The sequence below is a fragment of the Coffea eugenioides genome, chromosome 11 (assembly GCF_003713205.1).
Source record: "Coffea eugenioides isolate CCC68of chromosome 11, Ceug_1.0, whole genome shotgun sequence".
Taxonomy (NCBI): Eukaryota; Viridiplantae; Streptophyta; class Magnoliopsida; order Gentianales; family Rubiaceae; genus Coffea; species Coffea eugenioides.
Window position 1 is genome coordinate 32,018,245 of NC_040045.1, and position 18,280 is coordinate 32,036,524.

Genomic DNA, 18,280 nt, shown 5'->3' on the forward strand with positions numbered 1-18,280 from the left:
CCATAGCGAGGTCCCCGACACCGGGTTGACTGGAGGCTTCAGCTGCTTGCCTCGGCCAGAAGGAGGTGTGACTGTTGTGACAACTCCAAGGGGAACTCCCTCTGGCACGGACGAGGTGGACCCCGTAGCAGCGGTGGCCGAGCTGCTTTGACCAACCGGGGTGGGAGTGCTCTTGGCCGCCGAGGTCTTGGCAGCCTGCCCTTGCGATTTCTTCTTCGGCGGAGGTGCCGACGTCTCATCAGAGCTCTTCCTCTTCTGCCTTTTGGCCACTTCGGACGAGCCCGATACGACGATGTCGGACAGTTTAGTCACTGCACAAAAAACAAATATTATCATATGTCTTAGCCGAAGTGAAAGCAAAGTTATGAAAGAAAATTACAAGGAATCTTAAGTTTGGTGGAAGTGAAGGGAGCTCTGTCAGGACGGAGCAAAGCTCGGCTGATTCCCCCGTCAACCAGCACGGCTTCGGGGTAGTCCAGACTGTATATCCGAAGTCCCGACCTCATCAGCTTCTGGAAGTCCTCCTCCTTGGCATCCCCAGCGGAAGGATCGGCCTTCGCTTTGATTGGCCTCCACCAGAAACCTCTAGGGAAGTCCACTTCGGACACAAAGAAGAAGTCGCGTTTCCAATTCTTGATCGAGCTGGGAGAACCGACCACCAACTTCGGAATGGCATTGTTCCGGTTGCTGACAAAAAACCATCCCTTGTCTGTCCCGTGCGCCTTAAGGGTATAACATCGGCGGAAGAGGTCGACAGAGGGAGCCACCTCCTGATGTCGGCACAGCATCTCGAACCCTATAATGATGCGGATCGCGTTCGGGGCGAGTTGGGTAATCCTCACGCCGAAGTGACGAAGCAAGTCCCTGAAGAACCTTGACGTGGGCATCCTCAGCCCGGCCTCTAACTGTTGGACATAGATGGCCACTGTGCCCAAGGGGGGCTTTTCGGCTGAGTCATCAGCTCCGGCCGGAATGATCTCGTACCCCGACCGGAAAGGGTACTTGTTCATCACCTTCACGGCCCTATCTCTTCGGATGCGACTTCTAAACTTCGGCATCTTGCCGAAGTCGATGTTGGCTAGGTCCTCGGGAGCGACAGGCTCCAGGGCGTCCTCGTCGTGTGGTGTCTCGACGCCGAGCTCCTCGTTGTAGTCCACCTCGGAACCACCCTCGCTCATCTCGGATGACTCCAACTCCGAGGCTGCCCCACTGGCTCCCGCCTCGGTTGATCCCTTCTCAGAACTCGGGGTCGACCCTTCCGAACTAGATGTCGTCGCTTCTTCCCCAGGATCCGGCCTCACCTCGGTCAGGTGGCTCGGAGTTATGGTCTCTTTGTGGGTCTTAGCCGTTTTGGCCATGGGTGAAAGACGAAATAAGAAAGAAGAAGGGTACTTACTATTGCCTACGGAACTGGACGAAGTGGATGACCTCGGATCTGATCTCGGCTACTACTCCGATCTCGGCTACTATATTGACCTCGGCTACGCTCGCGAACTTTGCGGGTCTCGGATGAAAATGAAAGGTGTGAGAAGTGCGATGAGGGGGACCCCCCCTATTTATAAGGGTTTGGGGAGAATCCGAAGAGGCGGCAAGAATGCGAAAGGACGGCCACGTTCGAATTCAAAACGTCGTGCCTCCCTCTCTCCTCATTAATACCCCGTCCTTTCAGCTGACACCCTCTGCACGAAACGTCCCACTACTTCACGACGCGACGGTTACCAGTGACCACGTCCTGTCAACTGACACGTCCACGTGTCGCGTCCCCGCATCTTCCGGGGCAGTTTCGGGACTCCGGCTCTCTACGACTTCGGCACAAGAAAGCCTCGGAACCTCCCTAGCCCGGAGCTCCCGAGGCTTGGGGGGCTTATTGAGGATGCTCACCTCGGCCGCCCCGCATGTCCGAGGTGACCTCACCTCGTCCGACATCAGAGCTCACCCGTGCCTCGGGGATATCCCTTAAGCTCGGCCGGATCCCTAGTCTACCGTGTAGGTGACCTCGGCACCTCCACCTCAGCTGCACGCGGACGAGGCAAGTCACCTGACATCATCCGGGATCAGTGCTTTATCTGAAAAGCACTGTCGCACTTAATGACTACTGCAAAGGACTCCTCGTCACCCTGTCCAGGCGGCTACAGTGTCAGAGTCAGACCTCCTGACACGGGACAGAGCCGTAATGACCAGAGGGTGGGTCCCACCAGCATAAGCCCTCCGCTTTGTCCTCTACTCTCCCTCTATAAATACCCCAGACACACTCCCAACAAGTAAGCATACACTGTTCATTTGCTTATACTTTAGCATTCTCTCGTTCCCTTACTAACTTGATCGTCGGAGTGATTCCAGGGGAGAAGCCCCGCCACTCACTTCGGACAAGGAGGTTCACTTCGGACACGGGAGTTTACCTCACTTCATCTCAGAGAGGACTGATTCAGGTCGGCTCAGCTACCAACCAAAAATCACCTCTTCATTAGGAGTTGAGCTATTTTTTAATTTATTTTTTGTCGTATAAGCCACAAGTTATATATCGTTGAGTATAGGATTTTTCTTAAAAATATGAAAGAAGGAATAGGGGTCAAGAAAAGAATAACAAATTTGACAAAATTTGGAAGTGATCATCCAAACCAAAATAACCAATCCAATGATCTTTGCATAAATTATTTAATAACGATCTTTGGAGCTTAATTTATACTCCCACTGTTCCAATTATTTTATCATGTTTCGAAAATGGTTTGATTGCGATGTTTATGTGTTTCTTTTTAATTTTACACTTATAAATTCAAATTTTGAATTTGAATAATAACATACATATGATTAAAGGGAGAGACTATTTTGGAAATAGAGACCAAAAAATATTTTGACTTTTTCAAAATGACAAATATTTTGGAACATTTCAAATGAAAAGTATGATACTTTTAATACGACGGAAAAAAGTAGCATAAATATGTCGAATATCTATATATATGTATATATTTGTAAATATATGTAAATATATCATACTGCTAATCCAAAACAATGACCCTAAATGTATTGAGTTACTTATCCACTAAGTGTAGCAATAAGTTTATAATCCAATTCATGTTTCATGCAGCAAATTCCACCAAAATGATCCCAAATATATTGAACTTGTCACTTGTTATGAGGTAGAGTCGTGTAAACAAAAAATAGAATTTTTTGAATATATAAGTTTTACAGAAATTATTTTACTTGTATCATAAACAAGTTTTAAATTATATTTTTATGTACCTAAACATCCATTCATCGCACGCACGTCACATAAGAAAAAGTATTTAAGCATTATTATAAACTTTTATACGCTAACGGTATAGTGATTTTTAACACTAATAGTTATGAATGTATGTTACATATGCATGGTTTAAATTTTAAATTGAAATTCATGTTATATAGCATGATCTAAACTTGCTAACGTAAAGAAAAATATATATTGATAATGTATAAAAAAAAATCTATTATATTATTATTATTTTTTTTTATCTAAACAAACAGACCGGGTGACAGTTTTTAATGGTGGGGACAAACCGTACAAAGAAACAAAGGGCACATAGAATTCAATTTAAACGGCCGCTGGTATTTTCATGTGAAAGTGCAACATTTTCCACAAAAAATTGACAGGAGGCTCCTTTACATCTCGTAGCCCGAGCGCGTAGAATAAGACAGAACCTCATTCCGGTGGCAAAAGAGAATAAACTGGTTTAATAACCAAGTCTCGGTTAAACCAATCCGGTCTATCTGGTTTGGTTAAACACCTCAAGAATAATAATTATTAGGTTTGTTAAAGCATAAACTTTTGGAACCAATTCGATGTTATATTCCTCTCCCATTTCGTTTTCAGTTTCACCGTTCTTTACTTCCTTAATGTCTCAATCAAATCAAGATCGAGCAGCCCTTAAACTGTCTCGTTCCTACTCATGGAACAAGTTCGGATTTGTCCATCCAAAGATGCTTTATAATTTGATTCTTCTCTTTCTGGCTTCTTGCTTGTGATTAGTTGTTTCCCCCTCATTCTTGGCCCAAAGGCATGGAGGAAAGGGATGAATTTGCAAAAGTTACCAAACCATTAATGAGTATTCATTTGGAAATATATCTGAACTAAAAATTGATCAAACCCAAAATGTAAATAAAGCGAAACTAAAAAATTTATAGTAAGCAGTCAAATAATCTCCACGTAATTTAGGGTAACTGTGCACTATTGGTCATCAAATCATTTTAAAGTTTTATATTGTCCTTGAGTTTTTTCTTTTTTCTTTTTTGGTTTATTCATATATTGAATTATTTTTAAATGCACAAAGCTTTGGTCACGCCCTACCTCAATGGAGATGCACTATTTAATTAATTTCTTTAGTGAATTTCTTTGAGATAATGGTGGTAAATCAACATAACGACCAAAATAGAGCACCTTTAGAAGTTCAATGTGCGAGTTGATGCAAACAATTTTATGGATAAAATCAAACTTACAAATAATTTATTGACCACTAGTGCAATTTATCACAAAGAACTCCATTAGGGGGGGAGGGATGGGTTGGGTGGTGTGGGAGGAGAGAGTGTAAGTGAGAGGTCTCGGATTCGAGTCCTCCCAGTTACACTAAAAAAAAAAAAATCCATTATGATTTATCATTGTTTTAATGATAATGAACAATTATTAAATCCAACTCGATCTAATAGTTCAAATGATTAACCCGATAAACCAGCCACTCAACTTGGTTGGATTGCTAGTAGGATCGGATAATGAAGCAACACATTGAAAAATCAATGACCCACCAATTCATCTAGTGACAATAAAAATCAATCGATTTTTGTGTAATTCGATAATTTTGAAAAAATTCTCAACATTAGGCTAGTTAGGTTTGAACATGCAACCTCTAACTTAATTAGCATACTAGAACTTACGAAGTAACAACTACTAGTGTTTCAACAAGGTGTTTTGGCGTTTAGTGGAACATTTTATTTATTTCATTGTACTTTTAATACCTTGAGTATGTTATTTTACTTTATTATAGAATTCACCGGCTCAACCAGGCCACCTATGGTTGAACTAATTCCCTCGCCTGGTTGATTACTTGGTTGGGTTAGTAACTGCGGACGAAAGTCATTGTGCCGTTTCAATAAAGATGAGTTTTCCTTCTAGAATTGCAATCTCTTTTCCTTTTTCTTCTTGCCTGACACTTTAAATAGTTTCTCTAATGTGATTATTCAAACGTTCATACTTTTGCGTGTCTATGTTGTGTTTACAAAAGCAAAAGGCATACAATGAAACTGTGAAAGAATTTATTTCTTGTTCCGGCCTCATAGTCTATGTTCCTTTCGGCTTCAATGCCAGACAATTCCATAAAGTGGAATAAATCATCATGACAGAGCTGATTTTTTTTTTTTTTGGGTAAAATAAAGTTTGGATGGATTCGATTTCAGTTACCATTACGGATCAGAGAATGCCTTCGGGACTATAGATTGTTTACACAGATTCTTACAAATCACCTATTAATATAGACCTTACATCGGTAGTGGGATTTAAATAAACGATCTTTTATGAGAAAGTGACCTGTTTTTACCAATTGAATCAACTTGTGCTGGTAGACACTATGGATCAGAGAATGCCTTTGGGACGATAGATTATTTACAGGAATTCTTACAGATCACCTATCAATACAAGCCTTACATCGGCAACGAGATTTAAATATACAACATTTTACAAAGAAGTGACCTATCCTTGCTAATTGAACCAACTTGTGTTGGTAGAGCCGATTCTTTACTGCATATGTGGTTTTTGACTTATATTAACTTGAGCGAGTTCAACGTACAATAGCTAGGATGGAAGAAATATATTCGTTAATTACCACATATTACCAAGAAGAAATTGCAAAGAAAGAATGAAAAAGTCAAAAAGAAAAAGGAGGTCTAGATTCTGCATTTGTTTACTTTCAAGCCAAGTCCGCGAGAAAATATGCCACAACTGTCAAGCAAATGCTAAAAATTTTGGAAGTTGTTTCAATAATAGCGGAATACTGCATGAGTATCTTCCCTTTTGTCGCTCGACATGATATTATTATTCCGTTTATAGTAATTGCATGGTAGTTAGGGGAGGCGTTTTAAGACACTGATTCATTGTTAGGTTTAGGGTTCGGATTCTGGATTTGATAGTCGGAGGTGGGAAGGGCATGGAATTGGTGGGAGATGAAAAAAAAAAAGCATGGTTGCTCATGTTTGCTTGGAAGTGTTAAATATTCTTAGCATAAAGGAGCCAAATTTGAAAAATGAGAAAAAAAATTACTAGAGAGTACAAAAGTTATGATAAAATTTAAGAAGCTAATTATAATTTCCGAAGATGCAAAATCACACTTGTTTCACATCACAATATATTCCATTTGCATAAGTCTTGCAATTGCACGGTTGCCCAGGTGTGCTTCACAAAACGAATTATTCTAATCAGCATAAAAGAGCAGAAAAAATGAAAAAGAGAATTACTATTTATTACAAATATTATGATAAAATTTAAAGAGGGTAATCATAATTTACCAAAATGCAATATTTTACCCATTTTGTAACGAAGTAAATCACAGGTAATTTTTAATTTTTGTTTTTTTTGCGTACATATTCTAGAAAACTAAAACGTAGAAGCAACAGGACATGTAAAAATTAAAACCACCCCAGATAAATATGCCAATTGTGTTTTTCAAATATATTGGAAGCATCTTCAGATAAAAAAAAAAAAGAAATAGTGGCAGCTAAAATTATCTATGGTGGCAGATTATTCATTCCATTAGCCACCACCTTCCCCAGTTGCACCTTGCAAACTTATCCCCAAAGAAACCTCCAAACACTAACCAATAACCTGTCTGTATGGTTCTATAGCTATTCAATTATTCGTATACAAACTTGAAACGAAATGTATATTTTGTTGGACTAGGATAACTTATTATGACTAATTTGTTCACCATAAATCTGGAAATTTAGCATGACGTTCCAAAATCTGAGAGTCTGTTCGGATTGCTATTTTTTGAAATTTATGTAAAAAAAAAAATGTACTGTAACAATTCTATGCATGTGAAATAAAAAAGAATGACTGGAAAATATATTCACAAAAAACAGAAAACTTTTTAGAGAAAAATTGCAATTCAGACAAGGGCTTAGATGCAGAACATCTTTCGTACACGCAACTGCTGAACCCTAATTGAATAATTAAAGTTTATATATTTGTCTTTCATCCCAAAAAAAAAGTCTCTAATGACCGAGTCCTGAATCCCTAATGAAATTAATGTGGTCCTGATTTTGTTGGCACAAGTTATGATCAATTCTTGAATTGAGAACTAAATAGTAGGATCTATTTCTCTATGCTCTGGCTTTCTGGCTAGTCAAGTCATTGGATCATTTTGACTTCACACGAAAATCCCAGAAAGAAAATTGCACTGGTGGACCATGCCCTTACGCATTTCACGCGGGTTTTTATTTTAATATCTGGATGCTGGTTTTATGAAGACAAACTGCGCCCATGTTTAAAATATGGGAAACAATCCTCACTGTCATCAATTCACCTTTTTGATAAAGCAATAAAAAAAAAAAAAGAGCTTGTTCACAGTTCACACCCTTAAATTAAGTATTCCAAACAATTCTCAACAACCAGAAAAAGATGTAGTAATCCACCCAGTTGGGATCCTCTATGCCACTATTCGGTGTCAAATTCAGTGTCAATCCCACTTATCATATGACGCTAGAAGAAATTTAAATAACTAACACATGACAAATTAAATAAACATGACACTTGACATAAATATAGAAGTGACACTGAATTATCACTAGAAAAGTGACACTGAGGATCCCGTATGATAATCCACCACCTGAGAATAGTTTAAATTGTAATATCATTAAAAAGAGGGGAAAAAAATCAAGGACCCCATTTGCAAAAGCTTGATCTCGTACTTTTGTAAGTGATTTCATTTAAAACTCTCAGCATGACACTACTATAAGAATTTTTCTGACATGTACTGAGGGACAGTGGGTAATATGAAAAAATTACTATGTCGATATACTCGCTTGTTTTTCCCTTTGTAGCTAGTAGCTTACCTTGTTCAAATTTATTTTCTTCAAAAATTTAACATCGAGGCATCAATTAACGAGTGCCCTGTAAACAACTAGGCAAATCCACAAGGCACGCTCGAAATATTTCTCAGCTAGTAGGGATATTAATCAAGCCATTCTGAAGACTTTGTTCGACTATCAAATCTTCTTTTTTTTGCTTTTCTATTGTAAGAATTGGAGTCTCTCTTAAATGAAAAGTAGAAAGAAAATCATAGAACTATCAAATCTTCTCTTTTTTGCTTTTTTATTGTAAGAATTGGAGTCTCTCTTAAATGAAAAGTAGAAAAAAAATCATAAAAATTATTTTCCTCTATTCATGTTAACAACAATGTTTTGAAAACCGGACCGGACCGGCCGATTCCACCGGTTCAACCGGTCGAACCGGCCATGGCACCGGTCCGATTCTATGCTCTGGTTGACTTTGCAAGAGAACCGGTCAAACCTGGTAAAAACCGGGAAAACCGGTGAACCGTGTTAAACCGGATTGAACCGATTTTTGAGTTTTCCTTTTTTTTTTTTTTTTTTAACTTTTTGCAAAATGCTTCTATCAAGATTTGAACTCAAAACCTTTGTAATAGAAGACCAATGTAGTAACCATTGCACCATCACATCTTATTTGCTTTTTTTGATAACTTATTTATATAAAACAAACATCTATATTTCATTTTTCCATTTTTCTTACAAAATCTCATCCTCTCATGACTCTTTCTTTTTAATCTTCAACTCTTTCTTTTCTCCCTCATCTTTTCTTTTGTCACTCCATTTTTAATCAAACCTCATTAGTTCTAATTTATTGATGTTTTCTTCTATCTTTTAATTTTGTTTTTGCCCATTAAATTGGAAAAAGTTAAAAAAGAATTATTTTTCTTTAACCCAAATTATTTAATGCCACAACCACTCACTTTTATCTCATTTTTTGTTTCTTATCAAGTTTGCATTTCTATTTTCAATTCTCTTAACTTCTTTCGAACTCCAAACTTTCTTTTTTAAATTACAATCTTTAAATCTCAAAGACGTAAATTAAAATTTAAGTTCACAATATCAAATTCTCATAGACGTGAATTTGTATAATTTCAAAATATTGTGATATTTTTGGGTTGGATTTAAGATTTTTTTGGTAGATATAATTGAAATTGAGATGAAATTTATTTGTTTTAACTTATAATTTAAATAATTTATTTTTGAAAATCCAAATTATTCAAAAAAAGTGAACTTTTCATCATATAAAGTTTTAAATTAGTCCATTGCATGTCTTATTTTGTGCATATATATATTTATATAAATTATTTTTAAAAAAATTTATTGAACCGAGGTTGAACCGGTCCGACCGGTTGAACCTCAACCCTTTTATCTCACTGGTTCAATTGACGGTTCGGGTTTTAAAACATTGGTTAACAACTACATAACACTCCTGGACAAAAACACTGTTACAAAATACAATATGCACTTTCTTTTTATGCATTATACGGTCAAATAGATGACAACATAATCAAAAGCATTTCCAAACCACGGTCTGTGTTAACGTTGGCGCTTATGTTTATCAAAGAAAGGAAAAGAAAAATAGATATTGGATGTTGAATGGACTGATTCCGGTTCCACCATGTTGACTAGTTATGGTCCAAAAAATAGACAATGCTCTCTTGACTTTTCTATTTCATTCCATGGCATGGTCAATTTCGGTATTTCAAGACATGCTGCTTCACCCCAACTTCTCATGTTCCAAACTTCCAATTGCTATCGCTCTAGAGTTCCCCAAAAACCCAGAACCTTGAAAGGAAATCCTCTTGCCGCCTTCATTTTTCCCACATACCAAAACTCTTTTATGTCCATTTCCTAATTAACATGCACTTCCCCGTTGTTTATGGCAACGAACATTGGCCCTTTTACCACACCTATATATACCAAGACGTTTCCTCCCTTCCTCCCCAAGCAATCAACTGAAGTTATTTATGGTTCATAGTTTCTTTCTTTCTGTCATCAAACCTCCCTCTTCGTTTTCTCTTCCTCTTGCTTCTTTGATACCATCACTATCATCATCAAAAATGGTTCTCTCAAAAACTGCTTCAACATCTGATGTTTCAATTCACTCTACATTTGCCTCTCGCTATGTTTGCTCTTCCTTACCAAGGTAAAGTAATGAATGCATATCTTTATTATACTCTCTCAGCCTCATACTAGATGTTCTGCATAATTTGTAATGTAAGTCAATATTAAAGATGTTTTCATGGATCGTGTGGGATTTGTTCTTAGTAATCTTGTTCTTAGAAATCTTGTTGTATACTTTTTAATTGCTGCTTGTTAATCTTGCTGTATACTTTTTCGTCTCAAATTTAATCTTACCATATATAACTTTGGCATTAGTGTGGAAACGTTTTTCATGGCATGTAGATTTAGCAATTGATGTTTGTGGCGGCTGTGTAGGTTCAAGATGCCAGAGAACTCAATACCAAAGGAGGCAGCTTACCAGATCATCAATGATGAGTTGATGCTTGATGGGAATCCAAGGCTAAACTTGGCTTCTTTTGTGACAACATGGATGGAACCAGAGTGTGATAAGCTGATGATGGAAGCCATCAACAAGAACTATGTTGACATGGATGAATACCCTGTCACAACTGAACTTCAGGCATCTTCAATCTTCATTATTTTTCTTCTATTCAATGTTCAGTGAGTTATTGGAAAATCAGACATCAAAAGAGATCCAAATATTGCACTATAATACTTCTGTTCATATTATGATGTCTACTATGTGTACGCGTTTCCACTTAGCACACTTTTCTTGAATTAAACGCGTAAACGATTAAAGTTTGTAGCCCTAGAACTTCAGGCCCCTAGTAATAAAGTGGGCTGAGGCTCAGGAGGCATTTGCGTAGAAAATTTTGGTCAAAACCACGATACTACTTGAGGACTTTGTGAAAAATTTTTGATCACCTTTCTAATCTCCTTTTGGATGTAAACTAAAACTTCCACTTCTTATAAACAAATATGTGTTAGTGAGTGTCTACACACACACACACACAGATAAACATTGCTCTTCATGATACTTATTATGTAGCTTTGCTTTATTTACAGGATGGCATTCTTGGTATACACTTACACACACACACACACATATATATATATACATACACGTGTATATATGTATGTGTGCAACGAAATCAAACACAAATTTGGCCTAATATACATGTCATGCATTTAGTTGATTTGATGTTATAACACAAGAAAATTGAAGAATAAAGAAGAAGAAGAAACCAAAGTAATGAAGGATGTGTGATTTTATAACTTTCCCATTTTTGGTTGATCAAAGCCATTTGTTACTGTATTGCTCAACATTGTACAAAACTCTATGCAGAATCGCTGCGTTAACATGATAGCACACTTGTTTAATGCTCCACTGGGAGCGTCAGAGGCCGCTGTTGGAGTAGGAACAGTAGGGTCATCAGAGGCCATAATGCTAGCAGGGCTTGCTTTCAAGAGAAAGTGGCAAAACAGAAGAAAAGCAGAGGGCAAGCCTTATGATAAGCCCAATATTGTTACTGGAGCCAATGTCCAGGTATGAAGCATTTCACAGTCCATATCTTGTTACTTTTCATTCTATAGATCTATTACATATATATATATATATATATATATATATATATATATGATTATCTACTTGCAGGTAAAAAATATCACTTTCTAATTCGTACAAATTTACTATTTCATTATGTTGTGTGCAGTTCTAAAAACTTACATTTCCTTCTCTCTTAACCATAATTGCTTTTTATGGATAATTCATGACTTTAGTCAACTATTCTTGATTGTTTATTTGAGAACTTTCTGTTATAAACCATGATCTACATGGATCATCTTGCATATATTGTGACTTTCACAAATAGAATATATCTAGAATTCTAATTATTGCGAGAATTTCATGTAAACCCTACCTACTGTTGAGAATTCTTTATCTACCCCCTCCTTCCCCTCTCCTCCCCCCCCCCCCCCCCCCCCCTCTCTCTCCAACCAAGATAAAGGGAAAAAAAAAGTTTACCTAAAGTTGGGGCAAGTTACACACAAATGTAGAAAGTTTTGAAAAATCTTATGCATGAGGTTCCTTAATTTATCCTCTCTTCTTTTTTTTTTAGATTTTTCGTTATCATGACATTTAAGAGGAAAGAATGCATTTAAACATCCGGTGAAGTTGACAAACTTTTGGTTCAGGATAGACGTGTTCTTAAATTGACATATGCTTCTTAACTTCTGCAGGTGTGTTGGGAGAAGTTTGCAAACTACTTTGAGGTGGAGCTTAAGGAAGTGAAGTTGAGGGAAGGCTACTACGTGATGGACCCTGTGAAAGCAGTTGAAATGGTGGATGAAAATACCATATGTGTTGCGGCTATTTTGGGTTCAACACTCAATGGAGAGTTTGAAGATGTCAAGCTCTTGAATGATCTTCTCATTGAGAAAAACAAGCAAACTGGGTAACTATAAACATTCCCTTTTTTCCTCTTCTCTGATTCAAAATTGTACAGCAAACCAAGAAAATAAGTAGGCTACCTTAAACATTAGAGACTAACACTCCTCCTTAAACATTGGCAGTTGGGACACCCCAGTTCATGTTGATGCAGCCAGTGGTGGATTCATTGCTCCCTTTCTTTATCCAGAGCTTGAGTGGGATTTCAGGCTTCCACTTGTGAAGAGCATCAATGTGAGTGGGCACAAGTATGGTCTTGTATATGCTGGAATTGGATGGGTTATTTGGAGGAGCAAAGAGGACTTACCAGAAGAACTTATCTTCCACATAAACTACCTTGGAGCTGATCAACCAACCTTCACCCTTAATTTCTCCAAAGGTGACTAAGGCCACTTCCTATGTATATATTTCTTAAATTTCCTTTCTCCTGATATGCTCTTTAACAAGGTCTCACATGACAAAAATTTTTCCTTCAATTCTTTAGGTTCTAGTCAAGTCATTGCTCAGTATTATCAACTCATTCGCTTGGGCTTTGAGGTAAGAACCTGATAGAATTATTGGAGAATGCTCATCCTTCATCATCCAGACACAAATATATGAATGCCTGGATGGCGAAAAGTCTCAAATTCAACTTCCACTAGAGTGGATGGAGATTGTATTCTTACTATATGAATAGGAACCAAGTATTGATCTTGAAATTCTGGTCTACAGGGTTACCAAAATATCATGGAGAATTGTCGCGGAAATGCTCTTGTGCTTAAAGAAGGATTGGAGAAGACAGGTCGATTCAACATTGTATCCAAGGACGAGGGGGTTCCCTTGGTTGCATTTTCTCTTAAAGACAACAGCTGCTACAATGAGTTCAAGATCTCAGAAATGTTGCGCAGGTTTGGATGGATTGTGCCTGCATACACCATGCCAGCAGATGCACAGCATATCGCCGTGCTTCGTGTTGTTATAAGGGAAGACTTCTCTCGCACCTTAGCAGAGAGACTTGTGCTTGATATCACAAAGGTCCTGCATGAATTGGATACACTCCCAGCTACATTGAGTACTAAGGTTTTGAATGCTAGTGAGGAAAAGAAGGTCAAGAATGGCACTGTGGTTAAGAAAACAGAGATTGAGACACAAAGGGAAATCACTGATTTTTGGAAGAAGTATGTTATGCAGAGGAAAACAAACGTCTGCTAGATTTTTGCTACACAGCCAAGCTACCAGTGTTCTAACTGAGAGTTGAAGTTTCTCTGTTCTAATTATTGGTCTTTCGAATTAAAGAGACATTAAACTGTCTCCCTTTCATTCTTTTATGCATTTTTACGTTTTCCTTTCATTTTTAACATGAAGTAGCGCACGATCTTGTCAAGGTCTCAACAATTTTTAAGCATTACTATATTGTTCAACCTATGCTACTTTTCTAACATATTGTCATATTTGTAATTTTCCTTTCTTGTTATAATGAATGCATGATCTTTAATTCTAGTTTTCCAATCAGTAGCACCAGTAATATCCTTGTAAATGCTTGCACTTCATAAATGGTGTGATGCTAAAGGCATCAAACATTAGTTTATAATCAAATGAAAATTCTCTTGATAATCATTTTAGAAACTGGAAAAGCTCTATGTACCATCTACAAAAGCAAAGCAAACTACCTTGTCCTAAAGGACTTTGTTTACCATCCAAAATGCAACCAGCTTGGCATTAGCCATTTAATGCTTGCGGATCATTTATTTCTGCAACCTGTTACCCCCGGTAAAACTACAATTCTGATTAGGCTTGAGGCCTAAAAAGGGGAAATGTGAAATTTTCATTGCTGGAAGTTCTCCAACAGGCATACGGGTCTTCTGGGACCAAGTAGGTAATGAGGAAGGGTGAATTTCAAGTACTATATTTCAATGTTCCTCTGACAAGTTCAAGATTGACTTTTTCTTACCATAAAGTCCTGGTTGATAAATTTTCAAAGTAGAATCAAAGGCTGGGGGTGCTAAGATTTCAACATATGATGAAAGATTACAACTAATTAAATCGTCGTTTATTAGGTTGTGATCAGATTGGAGTGGTATCTTTATGAGTCCTATAAAACAGTTATTACGAAAACTGAAAATATGCTAGATGCATTTCTATGTCTGAGATTAAACATGTAGCTGCTAGAGCCAAGTGGGAAGATACTTGTAAACCTGTGAAATCAGGGGGCCTTGATTGATCAGTTTAGAACTTTAGGTAATTGAAATAAAGCTTTGCGGTTGAAACATGCTTGGGATATCTGTGTTCGGAAAGATTCTTTGTTGATAGCTTGGCTTCACCCTATAAACTCAGAAAATTTTATCTTTCTAGTGTGTGTTTAGGGATGTAATCGAATCGAACTCCTCACGAGTAACTCAGTCAAAAGCTTGACTCGTACTCGGTCAAAACTGAGTGCTAGTCAAGTACGAGCAGCTCGATAATTATTCAAGCTGACCTCGAGTATTGTTTTTTTAAGCTCGATGGCTGATTGAGCTTTATCGATCACAAAGTAATTAATTAAAAATTATATATTTAGTTATTACAATTTCACTCTTTTAAGTTTGGGAGTTGTATAAATTATCAGAATTACTCTTTTAGTCGAGTCAAGTACTTGAGCTTGATCATACTCACAAAAAAAATCAAGCACAATCGAGTCGATCTCGAGTGTTCGAACTATTCTTCGAGTTCGAGTTTGAACTCCATTTCTGCTGCTTGCTCGAGCTCGAGCAATACCTCTCTATTATCGAGTCGAGCTTGAGTATATTGATACTCGTGCACGACTCGACTTAATTACATCCCTATCTGTGCCTATTCCTCTTGGTGCTTCTTGATTTTTAGGGAACTTCAGAAGCTCAGACACATTCTTGAGAAGTATGTTTTAGCATCTGATTCAGTTGTGATAACTCTGGTCTAGTCATAGGCAAAAGAACGACTTGTCAGATGGGGCTCTACCGCTGCTCTATTATGCTGCTTGTGCTACAGAGAAGTGGAAATCATGGAGCATTTGTTCTTTAAATGTGACTTTACTTCTTTTGTCCTGTCAAGGTTTACAGGCTTGCAGCAATATATGGGTCGTTGTTCAGGGGAGAGTATAAATGGACAGGAAAACTTGCTTGGTTGTCCAGCTTTTGGTGGGTGATTCATTTCTGAATTACTAGCTCTGGAATGAAAGCAATAGGCAATTTCAACAAAGGAGTAAACTAGCTCTGGAGCGAAAGTAATAGGCAATTTTAAATCATTTTTGTTTGTAGCTTTTGCTGTGGCTGTGGTAATTTTGTAGCAGACTACAGCAGACTGACAATGGTATATAGTTAAAACTGTCAAATGAATATTTGATTCGCTCGCAATTCATGTGATTGGAAATATAAGGGGCGTTCAATGTCAAGCAAATAAAATTTATAAAAGGTAATAAAAGTTGCATCGTGTAATATATTTTATTTCAAAGTTCCATTATAGAATTGGTGAGGGCAATTTATAAAATTCAAGCTTTGGGGCAATAGTGAAGATGGATTGAATATTGTGAAAGTTGATGCCCCTAGAATCAATGTAGCTCCACCCCTAGATCAAAATTACACCCGTAGAAGATTTTATTTCAAATAACACTATAATATTTATTTTATATGACGAATGTGAGATAAAAATGTGATTCGAAATCATGTTTTTTTTTTTTCGACACAGGGATGTCCGGATCAATTCTTATGGAACCCGATTAATCCCCTATGGCCCGGGCCCGGCGTCCCAACCTGATCCAAGCACGTTAAGTGCGCGGAGGAATCTAGCAGAGTAGAGGCTCGAACTCGGGACCTAACGGTCACCTGTGAGAGTTGCTACCGCTGGACCATTTACGCCGGGGCGAAATCGTGTTTATGATACAAGTTAAATAATATTTTTAAAATTTTTTTTCCAAATATGATATCCAGACACAAAACAAACAAAACTACTTGACCAAGTGGCAAATCTATAGTAAGTTGGTGACATTAGATTATTAGTTCTATAGGACGGTGGTGAATGGTGATGCAACTTTTCAGTCTAGTAATCTTTTGATGTCTTCCACTATTCCCTGCAGGATTGTGGAATTCTACGTGGACTTGTTCTTTAACAAACAGCTATGGAACTGTCCAATATCACATCAACTTTAAGATTTACGCCCAATACCCACTTACGAAGCAATACTGTCACGCCTGAAAGCACCAAGCACGTCTACACAAAACACTATGGATGAATTGAAGGTACTGGATTCTGTACTTGGCTGCAGAAAACCAGCTGCTCACTGACCAAAAACAGGGCGATAATGCCATTTGAGGTTTGAGGCAATGTGAAAGGACAATTTAATATTGAGAGGCCAAACTCTAAAAGTATATTGCTCTCAACATTCTATAAGAATCACATTTCTTTTGTTTTTCTTGAAAGCAAATTTTCTTTTCCCCTCTTTTTTTTTAAAAAAAGAAAATACAACCGGGGTTAAAGGAATTCAACACATTTCATATTCCGGCCAATGTTCTTCAAAAGCAATTATATGCTTGTAGCAATGTTTTTAAATTTGAACCAATAGGTGAATCGGATGAGCTTTTGGCTTGCGGTTCAACCGGTTCAATTACGTGGGTCGATTATCCAACAAATTTTTATTTATTTGAATGTTTAACAATCTGAAAAATATTAAACTAAAGAAAATAGATGCAATCGGTTCAATTGTCTAGTTTTGACCAGTTTACCCGGTTCTTGATGGAATTTTTTGAGTTTCTGAGTTTAGCATAGATCAAAATGGTGCCTATGATCGGTTCGCAATTCAATCAATCGAATCAGGCAGTTCAATTAATTTTTCAAAACACTGGCTTGTAGTATTTGGATGGTGAGCTTTTAGTACAAGTTTGATATGGAAGGTATTAGTATATGAACTATGAATTAAGAGCTACCTACTAGTCATATTTGTCTTTGGAAAGTCCTGTACATGGATTGGGCTTTTCTCACTGTGCCCAAATGAGTGGTTTATTACACAAACTTTTCTACATAAAAACACATATTAAGATTAACCTTACTGCTCTCATTGCAATTGTATACTTTTTTTTTAATTTAATTTTACTTTTCTAAGAAATTAACAGTTGGGGCTCTTCTTAACAGGTATCCATTAAAACTGGTTAGACATACCATGATTATTTTGTTAAATATACTAAAAATTAGTTGTTGAACACAAAATACACCAAAAACATTTTGGTAAATTAACACATCATAATAGGCTATGTATTTGATATATTTTGTCGAGAACATTTTGGTCTAGTGGCTAAATTTTAGATCTCAGGAATTAAATATTTTGGCTTTAAATCCCCTTTTCACCGCTTTACTTCTTAAATCACATCTCTCCCTTTAAAAGGGCTATATAGCTTATGCTTCCATGTTAATATATGAAGAAAAAAGGGGAATCTGAAACTCAAATCTATTCATCCTAAATCCTAATTCTGTCAAAGTTATTGATGTTAATGGTTACAGTCATTAACATATAAAAGGTGTGAATATATGAACAAGTATATTTAGCCCTTCCAAAGAAGGAAAAAAGATATTGAATATTAATCTCTCAATCATGAATCCTGCAACAAAGTAAATCATTACTAGAGCACTAAAACTTAAGACTCTTCCACGTTGCCAAATCCAACCACCCCACTGAAGCTCCAATTTTCCCACCTTTCACATTTGAACTCCAACCCTATAAATATGCAAAAATTACTTGGGACACCAAACCAATTTCAC

General features: G+C 37.3%; 1 protein-coding gene across 1 annotated transcript; it reads left to right on the top strand.

Moving 5' to 3' along the window:
• The first annotated feature begins 9,896 nt into the window (after positions 1-9,896).
• On the top strand, positions 9,897-13,938 carry LOC113751103 (glutamate decarboxylase 4-like). Its single transcript, XM_027294971.1, has 7 exons — positions 9,897-10,213; positions 10,507-10,711; positions 11,438-11,638; positions 12,331-12,545; positions 12,664-12,917; positions 13,023-13,075; positions 13,250-13,938. Exons 1-7 carry the CDS (start codon positions 10,035-10,037, stop codon positions 13,727-13,729), a joined length of 1,587 nt encoding a protein of 528 aa, XP_027150772.1. The 5' UTR covers positions 9,897-10,034; the 3' UTR covers positions 13,730-13,938.
• Positions 13,939-18,280: the final 4,342 nt, after the last annotated feature.